The sequence below is a fragment of the Conger conger genome, chromosome 7, assembly GCF_963514075.1.
Source record: "Conger conger chromosome 7, fConCon1.1, whole genome shotgun sequence".
Taxonomy (NCBI): domain Eukaryota; kingdom Metazoa; phylum Chordata; class Actinopteri; order Anguilliformes; family Congridae; genus Conger; species Conger conger.
In genome coordinates this window covers 46,697,358-46,714,544 of record NC_083766.1, presented here as the reverse complement: position 1 = coordinate 46,714,544, position 17,187 = coordinate 46,697,358, and the positions used below count along the sequence as shown (strand labels likewise).

The following is a 17,187-nucleotide window of genomic DNA, read 5'->3' as shown; positions in this document are numbered from 1 at the left end:
TATCTGCCTTTCTGCAGTATTTATGGGGATGTTTTCTCATCTGGCTTTTTACTGTCTATTCCATGAAGCCCAAACAGGAAGCAAATGGAAAGACCTTGACATCTGGCTATTCATAATCATTACAGATAATCTATGGACTAATCTAAGATGGTTCATACCACTCAATGGCTTTTTACCACAGAACAAATCAGAGTGTCGGCTTTTGTCAATAAATTCCTCAGATTGATTTGCCCTCTCAGATATTTCTGACTGTACAATTTGAATCTTTGAAATTGATGTATTCTTCATTATAAATATATGAAAATTAACCCCCAGGGGAAGTGTTAGTTGGATGCGTCAATCACACATTGAGTCAGCGTTCCCTTGTAAGGCTGTTTCATGATTAATGCGTGGTGTGACTGACCAAACACTTTCCCTGGATTAATTTTGGTTGCACAGAACCAGATTAGATTCCACAGAACTAGATTCCTTTTACATTCAGAGCAGTTACTCTAGGTTTCATCTGCTTCAGGTGTGCATGCAGTCTTGAATCAGCTTCTGATTAGTTGGGTAGCACAGAGACAATGTGCTCTGTACATGATAAGGGTCAGAACTACATGCGCTGTGGGCCCCTTGTTTTATTTTGGTCAGGACTGCATGTACACTCAGAAATAAAGTGACAGTGGAGGTACATTTTTGTCGTTCAAGGATAAAATTTCCCAAATGTACCCTGGAATCTAATCTTCTCTTTGGGTACAAATGAGTATATTTTTTAGGCAAAAAAGGTACAAATTAATAGTATATTGCTGGCTAGGGTACAATTTTATACACCAATAGGGTACCGACACAGCAACAAGCATGTGTACCTTTTTAGGTACTATTGGTACTGTACCTTTATTTCTGAGAGTGTATAAGTTTAAAACCCTTTGTCTGACATGGATCAGAGCTGTATGGGCATGTGGTTAATTTGGGTGTGTGCTTCTGTTTGCTGGCAGATCTCGGACGCCCTGCAGAAGACCTACGCTGACTCCTCCCTGTGGAAATTTCTCAGCCTGGGCTACGCACTCATGCTGTGCCCCTTCGTAATTGTCCTGGGGGGGATGTTCTTCCTCGCCACAGCCCTCTTCTTCCTGGACGACCGAGAGAAGGCAGAAAAACAGTAAGGGATTTGAATTACAGTTATTTAGCTGATGCTTTTATCCAAAGCAACTTACAGTCTATTAGATCAAGCAGGGGCCAAATCCCCCTGGAGCAATGTGGGGTTAAGGGCCTTGCTCAGGGGCCCGACAGCTGCACTGACGGTATTGTGGCTACACTGGGGCTTGAAGCAACCAACCTTCTTGGTCCCAGTCAAGGACCGTAGCCACTAGGCTGCCCCACAGCACAATTCCTGCTCCACTGCACAAATCCCAGTCTGGACCCACTAGTCCATCTGCTGGACTGTCATTGTGCTGTTTATGGATATGATCTAGCATAGCGCTTTTACTGCCAAATATCACATAGAACCGACTCAGTATAATTACACACAGTGCATATCATACTAATGTTAATATTTTTTTACATTGACTAAGTGGCTATAACCTCACCTTATAGCAGTTGCCCAGATTTTAAATGTGTTCTTTTCATGGAAGATTTACAATGAATTGTGGACCTCCCAGTACCTGGTCCACAAATAGGCTGTAGTGTTTTAGATATGTTGGCTATCTTATAATGAAAATGCGCTGCGTGTGCACGGGTGGCACAGAGGACAAAAAAAAAACAAAACAGAACATAACATACATTACAATTCAAGGCCTCCAGGTTTGGCAGCACTCGAGAGTCTTAAAAACCTGTAAATAGCCCCAATAGGAGAGGTGAACTGGCAGGAAAGGGAAGCCATTCAACAAAGAGCTTTTCAAATGGACACCATCGCTACACTGAAAGGATGCTCTGGTCATTTATGTTAATACCCCTGGGGGTCAAAGGTTCAATAAAGACATTACTGTGAATGAAAGCACGGCATTAGGTTCTGTTAGATACAGCCCAAGAAGGGAACAACAGCTACTTCTACGAGCGTTCCACGATCTAAAACAGCACTGGGGCTGTGTCTAAAGTTATTCTAAAGGGATGGGCTGTCATTACATTGTCATCTTTTTTAAGTAGCACCCCACAGTTACAGAAAATACAAACACATTTTTCACTTTAACTGTGCTCACGTCAGACAACCGCATCCTGTTCCCTTAAAAGGCGAAGATAAACATTCTGGGTCCTCAAAGCACGTTCTTTTTCACATTTTTATTATCGAGACAACTTCCTCCATGCCGCTCACAATGACTTCCTTCCTGCTTGATGGGACATATTTAGGTGGAGTGGCAATGCGACGCCGAATGCCCATGCCTCCCTGTTGCCATTGTCAGTACATATCTCACACAATAATAGTCTCCTGTATCTACCAACAATGACGACGTTGTGGGTTTCTTGAAAATGATCTGAAACAAATAGTCCAATTATAAATAGTCCAATTACAACTCCAGTTATATACTGATAATTGAAATTGTGTCTCTCTATATTTAATATTTCAGTATCATCATTCCCAGAACGGAGGACAAAATTGAGAGATGTCAATCAGATTGTTCAGATCTTAAGCAGCAGTAAACAGACAAAGTTTTGTGCCAGATCCACCTCAGGGATACTGTGGAACAGTGATAGACTTTCTCTGTCTGTGAGCTGCTTTGTTTATAGTGCCCTATAGTCCCCTAGCCACTATCTAACCACAATGCATCCCAAAGTCTATCATCATTGCACACAGCCTTGTGTCAATGTGACAGGCCCCAGCAGCAATTTTGGGGAAGTCGCTCATTTCCAAAGTTAATTTATCGCACATCCATTTCCCACAAATATTTAAACTATTAAAAGCTATACGTCTTAGCACGACTTAGTAAATCTGACTGATTTACATTTAATATAAACATACATTTATTTTAAACAAGCTCACAAGCATGAAAAACATTATGTGATCTGTTGGAGCACTTCAGAATGAATTTTATACTGAATGATCGATGTTGTGAGAGGCCCAAAGCAAAATGTTACATTATACGATTCAAATGATGCAACAGAAAACACGGTGCTTAGTGCTATAAATAGTATTTATTTATTTATTTATTTTAAAAAGGATGCTTTTAAGAGCAGCTACTTCTAAAATATCTACCAAAGCGTTCAATTCAGACGTTCCTTAGATATCCTGCCCTATAAATATTCCAGGCAACACAAGACATCACTCTTTGGAACGCCGTTCTATTTAAGGTCTGAAGTGTGCCTTATTACTATGCGGCTGTTCGTTTTGGGGGAGGAAAGGGTCCTTTTATAGCATAGCCTGGGCGTGCAGCTGCCCTCGTCCTCACACACAAGAGGCCTCAGCAGGGAGCTGTGTAGCCCAGGCCTGTCTGCGCAGACCTTGTAGCCCTGAGGCCTGTCTGTGCAGACCTTGCAGCCCTCAGGCCTGTCTACGCAGACCTTGCAGTCCTCAGGCCTGTCTGCGCAGACCTTGTAGCCCTGAGGCTTCTAGCAGGCATCCTGGACCGCAAGAGCCTCATGGGCACCCAGCACACTGGGAAGCCAAACCAAAAATCTTATTTGTATAAGGAGAGAAGGACTTAATTAATAATAAGTATTATTATTCATATTATTATTATATACCAGGCAGCTGTGCAGCTAAGGCCCATTGATTCCAGTTAAAGGTACAATAGGTGAGATTTTGGTGTTAAAACATTGTTACAAGACCATTGTAAATCCCTTCCTATCATTGGCTCACTGACATGTTGACTCACCCTCTGCCTGTGTTTATAGTCCTTAAACGGCCCGACACTCTATTCCAAAACATTGTATAATTGTACAATAATTCAAGCTCATTGGTTGAAAATTGGTTGTAATTGCCACAGCCAATGGTGTTTCAACATCAGCGCTTTACAGAGAATGTTGAGGGATAAACAGTGTTGTGGTTTGTTGCTGCTATTCCTTTCTTGACCGTTAGAAGTCCAACATTACCTATTGCTCCTTTAATTATCAATAATGACGGTTATTGTTATTATTATTATGGATAATTAAATGGAGTCAATGAATGCTTTTGTTCTTTATGATGTGACATGTCCCCTGACTATTCACCTCTGTAAAATATAGTGTACACATAATACCCCACATTATCCTCTCCACCCCATCTCACAGCTGTTCTCCTTTTTTATTCAGGCTAAATCAGCTGGCCAAGTCGTCGTCCTCTGTCAAAGTATGATCAGGTAACTGCTCCCGTCGATGGTATCATCACACACCTCCCACAGATAGATTACGTTCTGCAATACGCAACCTCTCCCGTCCACTTCTGACAAGCTCCAATGATTGTGATGTGATTGAGTTTCACATTTCAAAGAGCGTAGCTGTGCATTACCCGTCGTGGGGTGTCCTCCTCTTGTGGGAGATGGCTCAGTCGCTATCTGTAAGGCTGCCGCTGTCTGGCACAGTGTTGTAGTCTGGCTGCCCACTCTCCCTCCCTCTTTCCCTTATCTGAGACAGCCACTCGCAGCGCAGTGTGGAGCCTCCCAGCTTAATTACTGCAACAGCAAAACACGCACACGTACGCACACACACACACACACACACACACACCCACGCACAACACACAGGCCAATGAGCTGGGCCAGGACAATGGGGCTGGACAGAAACAATAACAAGATTAAGCCCAGACAATTTGATTAGAAGAGCAAAGACTTGAGTTGCGTTGGTATTATTTCTCCTCAAAGGTTATCGTGTAACGACATAAGCGGCAAATTGATTAACCCTTTGGCCCTTTGATTCCGGTGCGAACAGCCAAGAATTTCACCAGGGATTTGGAAGGAACAAACATAGAGGGATGAGGCTTAAGTGCAACGAGTGGAACAAGCATAGCTCATTTTCATTTGCGGGGTGTTAATGTCATTGGCAAAACTGCACACCATGCACAGAGAAGCACGAAAGAATAATGGGAAGTTCCAATTTAACTTATTTTCTGTTTTGTTTTTTTTCCCTTTTAATCACAACACTTTGTTACTTAATTGTGTTGAACGATTTATTCAGTTGCTAATGAAAAGGATGAAATTAAAGGTCTGTGCTATCCTGCCCTGCTCAGAACACTGCAAAAAGGATTGTCTTAATAAGTGGTTTAGCCTTTTAATGATACTTAAAATCTTTTTTTTTTTTCTTCTCTCAAGTAGAAAGTATTGGCTTGTTTTAAGTTACTTTTGCTTGACAAGTGAAATTGTCTTTCCCCATTGGCAAATGTTGTAATGAGTAAAACTTTCTCACCTCATTGGCAATCTTTTTGTCTTCAAGTGGCCTATTACACAAAAAGTAACAAAAATATGATTCTATGTGTAAATATGTGATTAAATACTTCTTATTTTGGTTGTTGCTGTGAAGAACAGGATGCTATGGATGCTATGAATGACAAATTCAAAGACCATCAACCATGCCCTTGAAAGCAAAACCAATCAGCAAAGTATATCATTCAAGTGCAGGGGCAATACGTGCCTTGTACGTCTCAGTCACAAATTAGGTACACACAGATCAATGCAGTTCAGGGGGGTCAACTAACAGAGACACACAGCGTAGTGCAGACTTCCCCTCCTGTTAGTCAGTGATCATACAGAAAGGCTTTGATCTGACAGCATCTGAGAGGAAGCTAATTGAAACATCGTGGATGCCGTTTGATTACATTAGGCAGCGGGGACAATAATTAACCGAGACAAGAACGTCGTCTGCGCACCAAGAACAGGTAGTTAGCAGAGGGAGGGCGCGAGAGGGATCTTGGTAAACCGCACGGTTTTAATCCCTCAAGCCTTAATGCATTTGAAACCATAAATATTTGATGATGCAATAAAGATGGAGCTCAGATAGGATAGCATCCAATTAACTTGCACTGCGGGGCACAGCGGACCAACCAGAGCTTCTCAATATGCTGGTGTACGGAGAGGGATTAATATTGTCAATCGATGGAATTGGAATCGACTGAGGATGAGAATAGCGGGTGGCAAAAAGCAGATATAATCTTTACACGTATCCTACTGTGTAGTATATGGGACGATGAGAAAAGAAGCCTCAAGCCTGGATCTAACAAAGTTGGTGACAGAACTTCAAAAGGCTCCTGCTCCTTATACCTCTATCAGTGACATTGTGGACACCAATAGGGCAAATTTGCCTTCACAACACAAATGGGACTTATTTCCAAATTTGCCCTTAAAGTTTTCCAACTTACGCATCCTCGAAATCCAAAAACACGCATGACTACAGTTTTCCAGCAATGGCCTGGACTTGTGATTGCATCTGTATCACTCAAAAATACAATATTCGAGATAGCTTTGACTGAGTGTGTCTGGAAGGCAGGATTTTGAGCTAATATTTATCAAAAGTAGCTCATTTACACACAGCACATTATCTAATGTAGTTTCTTTGGTTGTTATCAATTCAATGTGATCTCACAAACCAATGAACATTTACTGTCTCATTATCATATCAAATTCAATTCAAATGCCTGGAGTACTGTAGCACTGATATTTAGGTCTCTTTATTGCTTTTGGGACTACAAGCTTTGGTTTGAGGTGCATTTCGTTGCTTCGAGGTATCAGTTATGAGGTTGTGAACTATAGGTTACTGTTTAATTGCGAAAAATAACAGAATTGTAACTTAATGCTATAAGGACTGAGAAATAGATATACTGTTGTATTGCTCATGAGAACCTGCAGTTCAGTGCTAATGCTAACTGTGCTTGCTTATCACGTGTCTGGATATTGCTCATATGAGGAAACTGAGTAGGGAAAAACAGGCCCAGGGCTATAATCCTACAGTTGTTTACAGCAGCTCTATGGGATATCCAGCTTGACCATCCCATATAATAAGCTGAATAAGCGAGAAATGGCTTCTCTAATTACGTCTTAAGAGCAGTTGATGAGCAGTTTAACAAAATGGTCTTTGTTTGTGCATAATTATACTATTGTGTGCAAATGAATCAGGGTTTATAGCTGTCAGAGATTATTACAGACATTATATAATTGAACCATTGGGGGGGTTTGTCAAATGACGATAATGCATACAAATGTAAGGCGGGGAGCATCACTGACGCCAATATTTTGAAGGGCACAGTTTAAGGAGGGTCCCAGTGGGCACATCGTACCAGAGGGGGTAACAAGCAAGACAAACAGATGGCTGGACGCTCTCGAGCCGTAATTACGGGAATATCCTGCGGGGAAGCCAGACCGTAACCGCTTTCCGTTTCCTGGTTCGCAGGTCTCCACATGAGGGGAGCCCTGGGAGGAGTGGAAGAGAACGCTTGACGTGCAGCACGGGGAGGAGAGGAGCTCATTCTGCTGTAGATCCAGTTCCTTCACCCTGCATTGTCACCGCCATCACTATTACTATTTTCCTTGTTGCTATTTACACTTTGAAGACTGCGTGTAGAAACCAGAATGAAGGAGCCCCGCCTATCCAAAGAAACCCGCAGCATATCATGAAGTCGCACACAAAGAAGGACTGATACACGAAAGCAGCCACACAGCTGTTGGAGGTTGTTGGTGCTACAGGCTGCTGGACGTGTCAGGAGACACACACCGCCCCCCCCTCCGCCCGTCCGTCTCACCCCCATGCAGTGCCAGTGTCATACTACTGAAGAGACGGCACCATGTGCATTATCACAACATTCCTTCCCTAAATCTGCACTGAACGCAGCAGCCAACAGAAAGTCATTGAAAATATCAAAGCAGCGACCTCCCTTCATCGCCCTTGACAACGACAGCCTGGAGGACCAGCCTTAAGACTTTGAGCCTGACAAAACTGCAGAGGAAGACCTGCTCTGTTGGTGTTGTTTTCTACGTCATAATGTCTAGCACTTACAGTAGGTAATATATTCAGTGCCAGCATCTCCATATAGTAAATTGTCTGATGCATAACTTTCACTGTCACAATGGAATAGGTTTTTGTATTTGTTGTTATGACTATGTATAGAAGTGTAACTGGAACGGGAGGTTATAACCTATGATTGTTTCATAGAGGGCATGTTTAAGATTGATATTTCACATGAAAGGACACAAAGAAAAGCTGCCATTTTGATTAATTAATCTGTGGACGTTTAGCCTGTACCACAAAAATATTTGGCAAATAATAGAACCAAAATGATAACAAAATCCTTTTGATAACAAAATGCTACATTAATGTAGTTGTGGATGCCAAAAACATGCCCTGCTCGTCTTGTCTGAAAGCATGCTGGGATTTTTAATGCATTTGTGCAAGCTACCTTCCGAACTCTTATCTTAGAACAGTATGTGCAATTTAAAGATTCATTACAGACTTCCTGGTGTCGAGTTCCTGGACATCCAAACTGCTAAAAAATGACAGTTAAGCTGAACAACGGATAAGATTTGGAATCCAGGCTCGATAGAACAGAAGGCTTTGTTCACAGGTTTTTCTCCCCCCCTCACTTAGTAGATATCCAATTCCTGAGAAGTGCTTTTTCCCTAGCAGGAGGTATTTCCATTCAGCTGCAAATTAATTAGTCACAGAAATCTACCCCTGAGGAAAGAAATGCTGCCAACCTGACCTCAAATTAAACTAGATACACTGTAGTTTATAGTTTTTGGGTTTTTTTTAATCTAGTGCTGCATTGAATCCCAAAGAAAGTGAGCAATGAGGTCAGGTCAAGTCTTCTGAGATGACACGATTTTACAAAATCACTTACTTTAATACAGAAGGGATTGAGAATGCACCACCTACTGTATAGGTTGCGACAACCAACAAAATCGCATCTGTGCCATTAAGACAAGTGCTTTGCTTCACAGGAGACATCCCTGGGGGATATCTAATAAGGGAATAGGGGGATTATCGCTCTGATTATTGCGCAGTGGAAATGTCTGTCCTTAAACGTAAAGCCGTGAGCTTCCCTGCAGGAGTCCCCGTTTCAGCTTTGCTTCTTTTTCGCACAGAAAAAAGAAAGTTGCCCATCTTCTTAAAAGCATTGTGCCGAACAAGGCTTGCGTTTATAGGAAAATAGGGAAGAAAAACAAGCTTGTGACTTGTTTTTCTTTGTCAGCACAATCTTTGTGACCCCACCTTTTCCGTCAGCTTTCTGCACATATTGATGGCTTCTGTTCCAACAATGTGTTTACACAGAAATCAATCTTATTACGCTTCTTTCTTTTTGTGGTTCTCTAAAGGAACTTCCTTTTTTACAGATACGTTTTTATATATAATTACGATAGAGATATAAGAATATATCATGCAGCGATTTTAATATATTGTAAACAAAAGCTTGGACACAATGTATTTATATGTTTATATGTTACCACAATGAAGAATCCCTGTATAGGAAAGTTAATGGATTTTATGTATATTTTCACCTGTTGTTTGGGTTATAAGTGTTCCTGCAAGTTTATTGTATTGCAGTGAAACAACACCATCATTACATCACTGCAAATCACAATGCACTTACTGTGGTCACATGTCAGACATCACTGCTCACAGACAGAGAAGCTGTGTATGTTAATGCTGAGCTCCTATTGAATTGATAAGGAGCTTTGTGTTGGCCAGTTCTCATCTGCTGGGTGGCTCAACATGTTAAAGCTAGTTTGAGTGTATGGATGGGCCCCGTGGTTGGCTATTAATTCTGTATGGTGCCAGTGCTGACTGTGGCAGCCCGACAGAGATAACAAACAATTGCTCAAGCAATACCTAGGGAAGGGAGGGTTTCAGTCAGCTGGGTTGACAGTGTCTCATTGCGCATTAGCGACCCCCACTGGTTTGGTCGGGCATGTGCAAGATGGCCTGTTAAGCTGTGCGTGAAGTATCTCCCTCCCCCTGAAGTCTGGGCTAGCCCATCTTGAGAACTGCGGCGTGATAAGAATGGGCATTACGTACGTGCTTCTGAGCAGGCCTTGTGCTTGTCTGTGCTCTCCAGGCGCCATGCTTTTAGCTGATATGCATACAATTCAGCATTCCAATTGGGGACAAAATGGCAAAAATGCATAAAGATAAAAAAAATAAAAAAAATGCAATTGATCATTGCATATCAATCCTCAACTCAGTACACATTCACATTCGCAGTTTTGGTAATCTGGCAATCGGTTTTGGTAATTGCTTGGTAATGAACTCTAGCATCTGACACAGACATGCTTATTGGGGGCCCTTCCGGCAGCTGAACAAATCAATCAAGTGATACAAGAAACCAACTGATTTCATCAGGGTTTTAGGCTTTTGTAATTTGATCTACATTGAACTGACCGTGAGCTGAATTTTTTAAATCCCACTGTTAATAAAACTGTCATGTCTGCAGTGCTCACGAAAGCAACACCCATGATAAAACTGGAGGCTGGCATTTTATGGCTACAGTAATTGGTCATTGTTCTGGATCATGGTTCTGGAAACTGGTCTTTTTTTTTTTTTACTGTACTTTCAGAGTAAGATGGTCTGGAGTGGATAAGCTACAGAGTGGGTTCACAATGCCAAAATTAGATCTTCACTATTTTAAAGGGTTTTTTTTCTCCTTTGTTTTGTTTTGAAGAATTACTATTGAATAGCACCTGTTCATCACGAGATAGGCGTGATGTAATGAGACTGTGCTCTTTCTTGTCATACAAGAATCATGTAAAAATATAATCCTATTTCTGGTTTTAAACAGAAAACAGAAGCTGTTTTATTTTTTAGAGCGAGTGTGGTTAAAATGCTGTGTAGGAAGTGACTGTGACATTCCCACAGGGAGTGATAAGCAATGTACAACCATATGTCAATGATCAAATAAAATTATTTAATCAAAGCAAATAAATGTCTACTGGTTTCCATTTGTACCATATTGTCATGGATCATGTTCACTATAAACAAGATACACTCAGTGAGCACTTTATTAGGTATTTATTAGACCTTACCTATACTTATTGTAGAAGCCATTTGACTAATTATTTCTAGTAGGTTATTGTAGTTGTATAGTTTGATTATCTTTGGGCACTAGGGGGCACACCTTAAGCACTATAGGAGAAGCTGTAATTGGTTAACCAAATGCACCTGGCAGAGACACACTTTAATCAGGCAATATAGGTAGTGCTGGAGAAGGGGGAAGATATGCATGTGGCTGGGAGAACATATGGTTTTTACCAGCAGCAGACAAAGCCAGCAGCAGCAGAATACAAGACATGTATGTTTGTTCATATGGATTATTTTGGAGTAAACAACCAAAAAAGGCAAACTGGTTTGGAACTGACTTTATTGCTGCGTACAACCTGTTTTCGACCATGTGCATCAAATGGCATAAAAGGAAGTAAGTTAGTCAAACAGAGTGCCACTACACTTATTAAGTCTCAAATATATCCACTTAGAGGTTTCACACATTGTGTGTTCAGAGATTCTCTTTTGCATACCACTGTTGTAATGAGTGGTTATTTGCATTACTGTCACCTCACCTCCATGATCCCAACCAGTCTGGCTTCAAGAGTGGCCACTCCTCTGAGACTGCCCTGCTCGCGGTCACTGAGGCACTCCACTCTGCTAAAGCCAAATCCCTCTCCTCTGTCCTCATCTTCCTCGACCTGTCGGCCGCCTTCGATACAGTCAACCATGAGATTCTGCTCTCATCGCTGTCTGGAATGGGTGTCACAGGGTCTGCACTCGCTTGGTTTTCCTCCTACCTCTCTGGTCGCTCCTACCAGGTGACTTGGAGGGGCTCAGTCTCTGACCCTCACCCCCTACAAACTGGAGTCCCACAGGGCTCAGTTCTTGGGCCTCTCCTCTTCTCACTATACACCATGTCTCTTGGTTCTGTTATCTCTTCCCATGGCTTTTCTTATCACTCTTACGCTGATGACACCCAACTCTTTATTTCCTTCCCCCCCCGATACCCAAGTCACCACACAGATCTCTGCCTGCTTGGCTGATATCTCTGCGTGGATGACTTCCCACCACCTGAAGCTCAACCTTGCCAAAACTGAGCTTCTTTACATCCCATCCCGGCTAAGTCCTCTCCGTCAATCGACCTCTCACTGACTGTTGAGGACTTTGTAGTTTCCTCCTCCTGTACGGCAAAGAATCTTGGGGTGACTCTTGATAACTGCCTCACCCTGGCTCCACAAGTATCCTCCACTGCCAGAACCTGCAGGTTCTTTCTGTAAAATATACGCCATATCCGTCATCTCCTGACGGAGAAAGCCACCCAGCTCCTAGTCCAGGCGCTCGTCATTTCCCGCCTGGATTACTGCAACTCCCTCCTAGCCGGTCTCCCAGCATGTGCCATCAAGCCCCTCCAGCTGGTCCAGAATGCTGCAAGCCCGCCTGATCACCAGTCAGCCCAGATCGGCTCATGTCACCCCGCTTCTCATTGGCCTCCACTGGCTTCCTATTGCCGCACGCATCCGTTTCAAGGCCCTAGTGTTGCCATTTCAGGCTGCTAAGGGGACTGCCCCACCTTACATACAATCCTTGATCACTCCCTACTCCCCAGCTAGACCACTCCAGTCTGCCAGCTCTGGTCGCCTTATGGTTCCCTCTCTACGTGCACCTGGCGGTCGAGCTGCATGTTCACGCCTGTTTTCCGTTCTGGTTCCTCAGTGGTGGAATGACTTGCCTACCACTGTCAGGACCGCAGAATCCCTCCCCCTATTTTGACGCAGACTCAAAACACACCTTTTCAAACTCTACCTTAGTCCTCCCTCCTGATTTCCCCCGCCCCCCTTTCTGATATCCCTATCCTTGTCTAACCCCCCCCAAATATATATAAAAATGATGATGATTATATGTTTAGAACAGCATTCCATGTGTATTTTCCTAGTTCTGGATGTGATGCTTTGACTTGTGGTAGAACCTATGCACTTGTAAATCGCTTTGGATTAAAAGTAAAAATGTAAATGTAAATGTTCCTGTCAGCTTTGACCAGTCTGGCCCTTCTCCTCTGACGTCTCTCATTAACACTGCCCACAGAACTGCTGCTTACTGGACAGTTTTTGTTTTTCGCACCATTCTCTCCAAACTCCCAGGAGATCAACAGTTTCTGAGATACTCAAACCACCCTGTCTGTCACTCATTCCATGGTCAAAGTCACTTTGATCACATTTCTTCAACATTCTGACATTTGGTCTGAAAAACAGCTGACTTTGTCTGCATGCTTTTATGCATTTAGTTACTGCCACATGTTTGGCTGATAAAATATTAGCATTAATAAGCTGGTGTACAGTACCTAATAAAGTGATCACTGAGTGTATTTTCTCAAAGATAAAAAAACATGAATCCACATCAAACATACAGTGGCCTATCCAGCAGTATCTACTGCTATTAAGATTACTCAAGGAATGGTCATTGTCCATTTATTTAAGGAACACATCACTGGAATATAAATCAAATGCTCTTTTGCACAGTTTTAATTAGAATTCTTAAAAGGAAGAATTCATTTAGTTTCTTCAGGTTTCTTCTCTGGTTAAACACATCTAACAATTTAGTAGTTGGAGACTTTCTAAGCAGGCAACACCCTACGCCTAACAGTAGCGCCTTTTAAAATCTGTATGTATATTCCAGATTTGGAGTTAATTTTAAATTGCAGAAAGCAAACCCCCCCCCCCCTTCCCCTCCCTTGAGAATTACAAGAGAAGAAATGAAGGGATTTACTCACTCAAAATTATTGACACTGTCAAGTGTGTCTGGACATACTACATCAGAGGTATGTAATAAATGAGAGTAATGTGTAAGTTATTTTAGAAAAATACCTAAATTGGGGGTGGGGAGGGGGGAGTTCAGTTAGCTGCTATAGAGTTCTTATACACAGAGTTCACAAAGGCCTGGTTTTATCAAGGCAAGGAAATGCGTGGCTGGGGAGGCCTGGGCTGTGAATGAAGCCTTGCATTGTTTAGCGAGAGCTCCCGACTCAACCTGCCTTTGGTGCAGCGCAGGGACTCGCTGAGGCGGTGAGCGGTATTATTTATAACGTTACCCTGCCAGAAGGTCACTGATCCGGGGCCATTTTGTATCTGAATGGAGACACAGAGGACCGTCATCAAAAGGTATGCATTGAAGAATGGGAACTGACTGTGCGCCAGGGGAACGCACAAACAAGGTCTTTTAACATTCCCGCATTAAGTATAAAACATATTTTCAGCTCCTGGGGAGGAGGCTATTTTAAAAAAACACATAAATTTCAGTTATACAGTACTGTGCAAAAGTCTTAGGCACCTGTAAAACATTCTGTACAGATGAGATTCTTTCAAAAATAATTCAATGAAAGGTCCTAAATAAACGTACTATACTTCTTACATTACATTTTAGTAATTTGGCAGAATAGTTAAAAACTGAATCAAATTAATATTTTTTGTGACCACCCTTAAAACTGTATCACTTCTCTGAGCCAACACTGTCCTGCAGTTCTATAAGACAATCATCAGGGAGGTTGTTCCAAGCATGTTGAAGAACTTGCCACAGTTCTTCTCCAGACTTTGGTTGGCTCCTTGCTTCTGATCTCAGACAGCCTTGATAAAGTTTTTATGTAAAAAGTAGTCAATTGCTTACAGTAATATGTTACTTTTTAAAATTAAATACAAAAATGTCTCTGTAAAATTTAATCTTTCGGAAAATGAATATTTTGAAATCTCAAATGTGTTCTTTTATACTAACACACACAAAAATATATATAATAAAGTCTAAGGTGCCTAAGACTTCTGCATGGTACTGTATTTCTTTCCAAAAGAATTTCTCAAAAGAACCAGACTAATACAGACTTGCTCATGTTCCCATCATTGTCTGAAGCGGTTAGTTCAAATCTTACATTATGGGCTTTAGTTGCAGAGTATTAATTGAAATGCTTTTTGCCCTTTTTTGTTTATGGTTCTCTCCTTCTTTATTGACAGAGGGATTTGGAGAGAGTCTGGGAGATTAGGGAACTTTTTTAAATTTTTAAATAAGCGTACAGGAGACAGTTTTTCAGTAGAATCTTTTCTCTGAATCAGCTCGATGTCTTTCACACTGTCAAAAAACCCCACCCACCCCCATTGGAGAATGAGGGACTACAATTCTGAAAGCAAACACACTAAAACTAAAGAACAAGCAGGAAATACTGGGGTGTAGACAGGAAACCAAGACACCGTAGTCAGCTGGAAATTCTCTGTTGCCCCCTCCCCACTTAAAGTAAAACACTGTGGAAACCACTGTGGAATTTTAGGTGCACTTCCTACCTACACTCAGTGAGCACTGTATTAGGTAGAACTGTACAGCAGCTTGTTAATGCTAATATTTAATCAGCCAATAATGTGGCAGCAACAAAATGGAAAAAAAAGCATGCAGCCGTGGAGAGGTCCAGCAATTTTTCAGACCAAATCTCAGAATGGGGAGAACATGTGAACTTTGACCGTAGAATGATTGTTGGTGCCAGACAGGGTGGTTTGACTATCTCAGAAACTGCTGATCTCCTGGGATTTTCATGCATAGTCTCTAGATTTGGCAGAGAATGGTGCAAAAAAACAAAAAAACATCCAGTGAGTAGCAGTTCTATGGGAAGAAACGCGTTGTTAATGACAGAGATCAGAGGAGAAGGGCCAGCCTGGTTGAAGATGATAGGATGGTGACATTAACCCTAGGAATGCAGAGACAGACACAACAAGATACATCCAAAGAAGACAAGACCAGGAATATTCTGTGTGAGTATGCTTGGCAGAGAGTATTAACCTGGGAAATGTATGGCTGCGCCTGCTCTGGTCAATACAATCTCCACTGGGCTCCCCCCCCCCCCAGTTTTTCAGTTTAAAATAATGACCTTTAAATATAACGGCAGCACTGCAGTGCACAACCCATTCAGAATTTCTCATTTTATTTTACGCAGAGTGGTTCAAAGAAAGGACTGGCTTTAGACTCTGGTTCACATATACTGGGAAAGAGGAAATTACTGGGAACATTACAGGAAATGGCCTTGGAGCTAATGACAACAAGTTAGGCTGGGTATCAGGAAACTTTGATGAAAATCACTGAAAAATACAGGTTTTCAAAAATACAATACAAAATATAAAAATAAGATACTCCTTAATGTCTCTGTACATCCTGTGTAATTTCCAGCTTGTCAGAAGGAAGACAAATGAGGAGGCTACTCTAAATAACAGGAAGGTCTTCTAGGACAACTCAAAGATGCTATGATGTACAAAAGTTCTCACTGAGGACAGAAAGAGAAAAGGCACCTGAACTAGGGGCCAATCTCACAGGCGACGGTCATTGCAACCACCTCTTATGCTTGCTACAAAGAATTTTGAAATGAACCGCAACCTCTCGGTAATGGTGCCACCTCTTCGCAATTGGATCTTTGAAACTTCTGCTGCTTGGTTGCTTAATAAGCACTTTAACATGAAATGCTTACTTTACCACTATTACCTTTTGCCTTGTACTATTTTGTGTTGTATTTATTATATGGTGTTGTATGGCTCAGCCATTATTTTACTGCTCGGTAAAGCACTTTGAGTTGCATGCTTTGTATGAAAGGTGCTCTACAAATAAAGTGTATTATTATTATTATTATTATTATTATTATGTAACAATATACATACTACCACAAGGACTTTAACTCTGGCCATTGTTGTTTTTGCAATCAGTTGCTGGTCACACCTTGCTGGTAATTATAATAACGTATTGGACATGCCCCCTGAGCAACTGCCTACGTTAAATACCTAACCACTTCTGAAAGCAGATTACTGCGGCCCGAGGGAATGGCCACCTACTGTTTAATGTTTTTCAGGTGTGCTGTGAACATTTAAGAGTGTCTCTCCAAACACGCATCCATCCAACCAGTCTCTTCCACGATTATTCCCGGTTGGGTCATGAGGGGCCTATCCCAGCATGCACAGAGTGCTACTACTGCACTGCAAGGCTGAAATGGCACACTATTCACTAACTAGCAAACTAGATGGCTAGATGGCCGTCAGCCATCTTGTTCTAGTGTCCGAATCCAAAAATCCAATTTTACTCACATTTTGAGGGCACTAGAAATATCCCACAAAGCGTAAAACCATAAAATCTACTGAACAACCATGGTCACAATACAGGTGGATACGAACCAGAATGCTTTGCGACCAGCATTCTCTCTAACTTTATTATACACAAACCTTTTTTCGTTCTCATTTTAAGCTGTGAGGGAAGATGGCCCGGTCTAGGAGCAATTCAAATAAAGAACAGCTCTTCTGGATTTTGCCACGTTGATGACAAATATGTTTC

The 17,187-nt window shown here is 41.8% G+C and overlaps 1 protein-coding gene across 2 annotated transcripts in view; it reads left to right on the top strand.

The window, feature by feature from the left end:
* The window catches only part of spns2 (SPNS lysolipid transporter 2, sphingosine-1-phosphate), a 75,398-nt gene extending 64,609 nt beyond the window's left edge, over positions 1 to 10,789 (top strand). The window contains exons 12-14 of one of the 2 annotated variants that reach the window (XM_061249783.1): positions 975 to 1,138; positions 4,201 to 4,247; positions 7,267 to 7,403. In XM_061249783.1, coding sequence (XP_061105767.1) covers positions 975 to 1,138; positions 4,201 to 4,243 — 207 coding nt within the window. In that variant the 3' untranslated portion in view covers positions 4,244 to 4,247; positions 7,267 to 7,403. Of the gene's footprint in view, positions 1 to 974; positions 1,139 to 4,200; positions 4,248 to 7,266 lie in introns of both variants that reach the window. The other variant, XM_061249782.1, reaches the window with a different exon arrangement.
* The last annotated feature ends 6,398 nt before the right edge of the window (positions 10,790 to 17,187 follow it).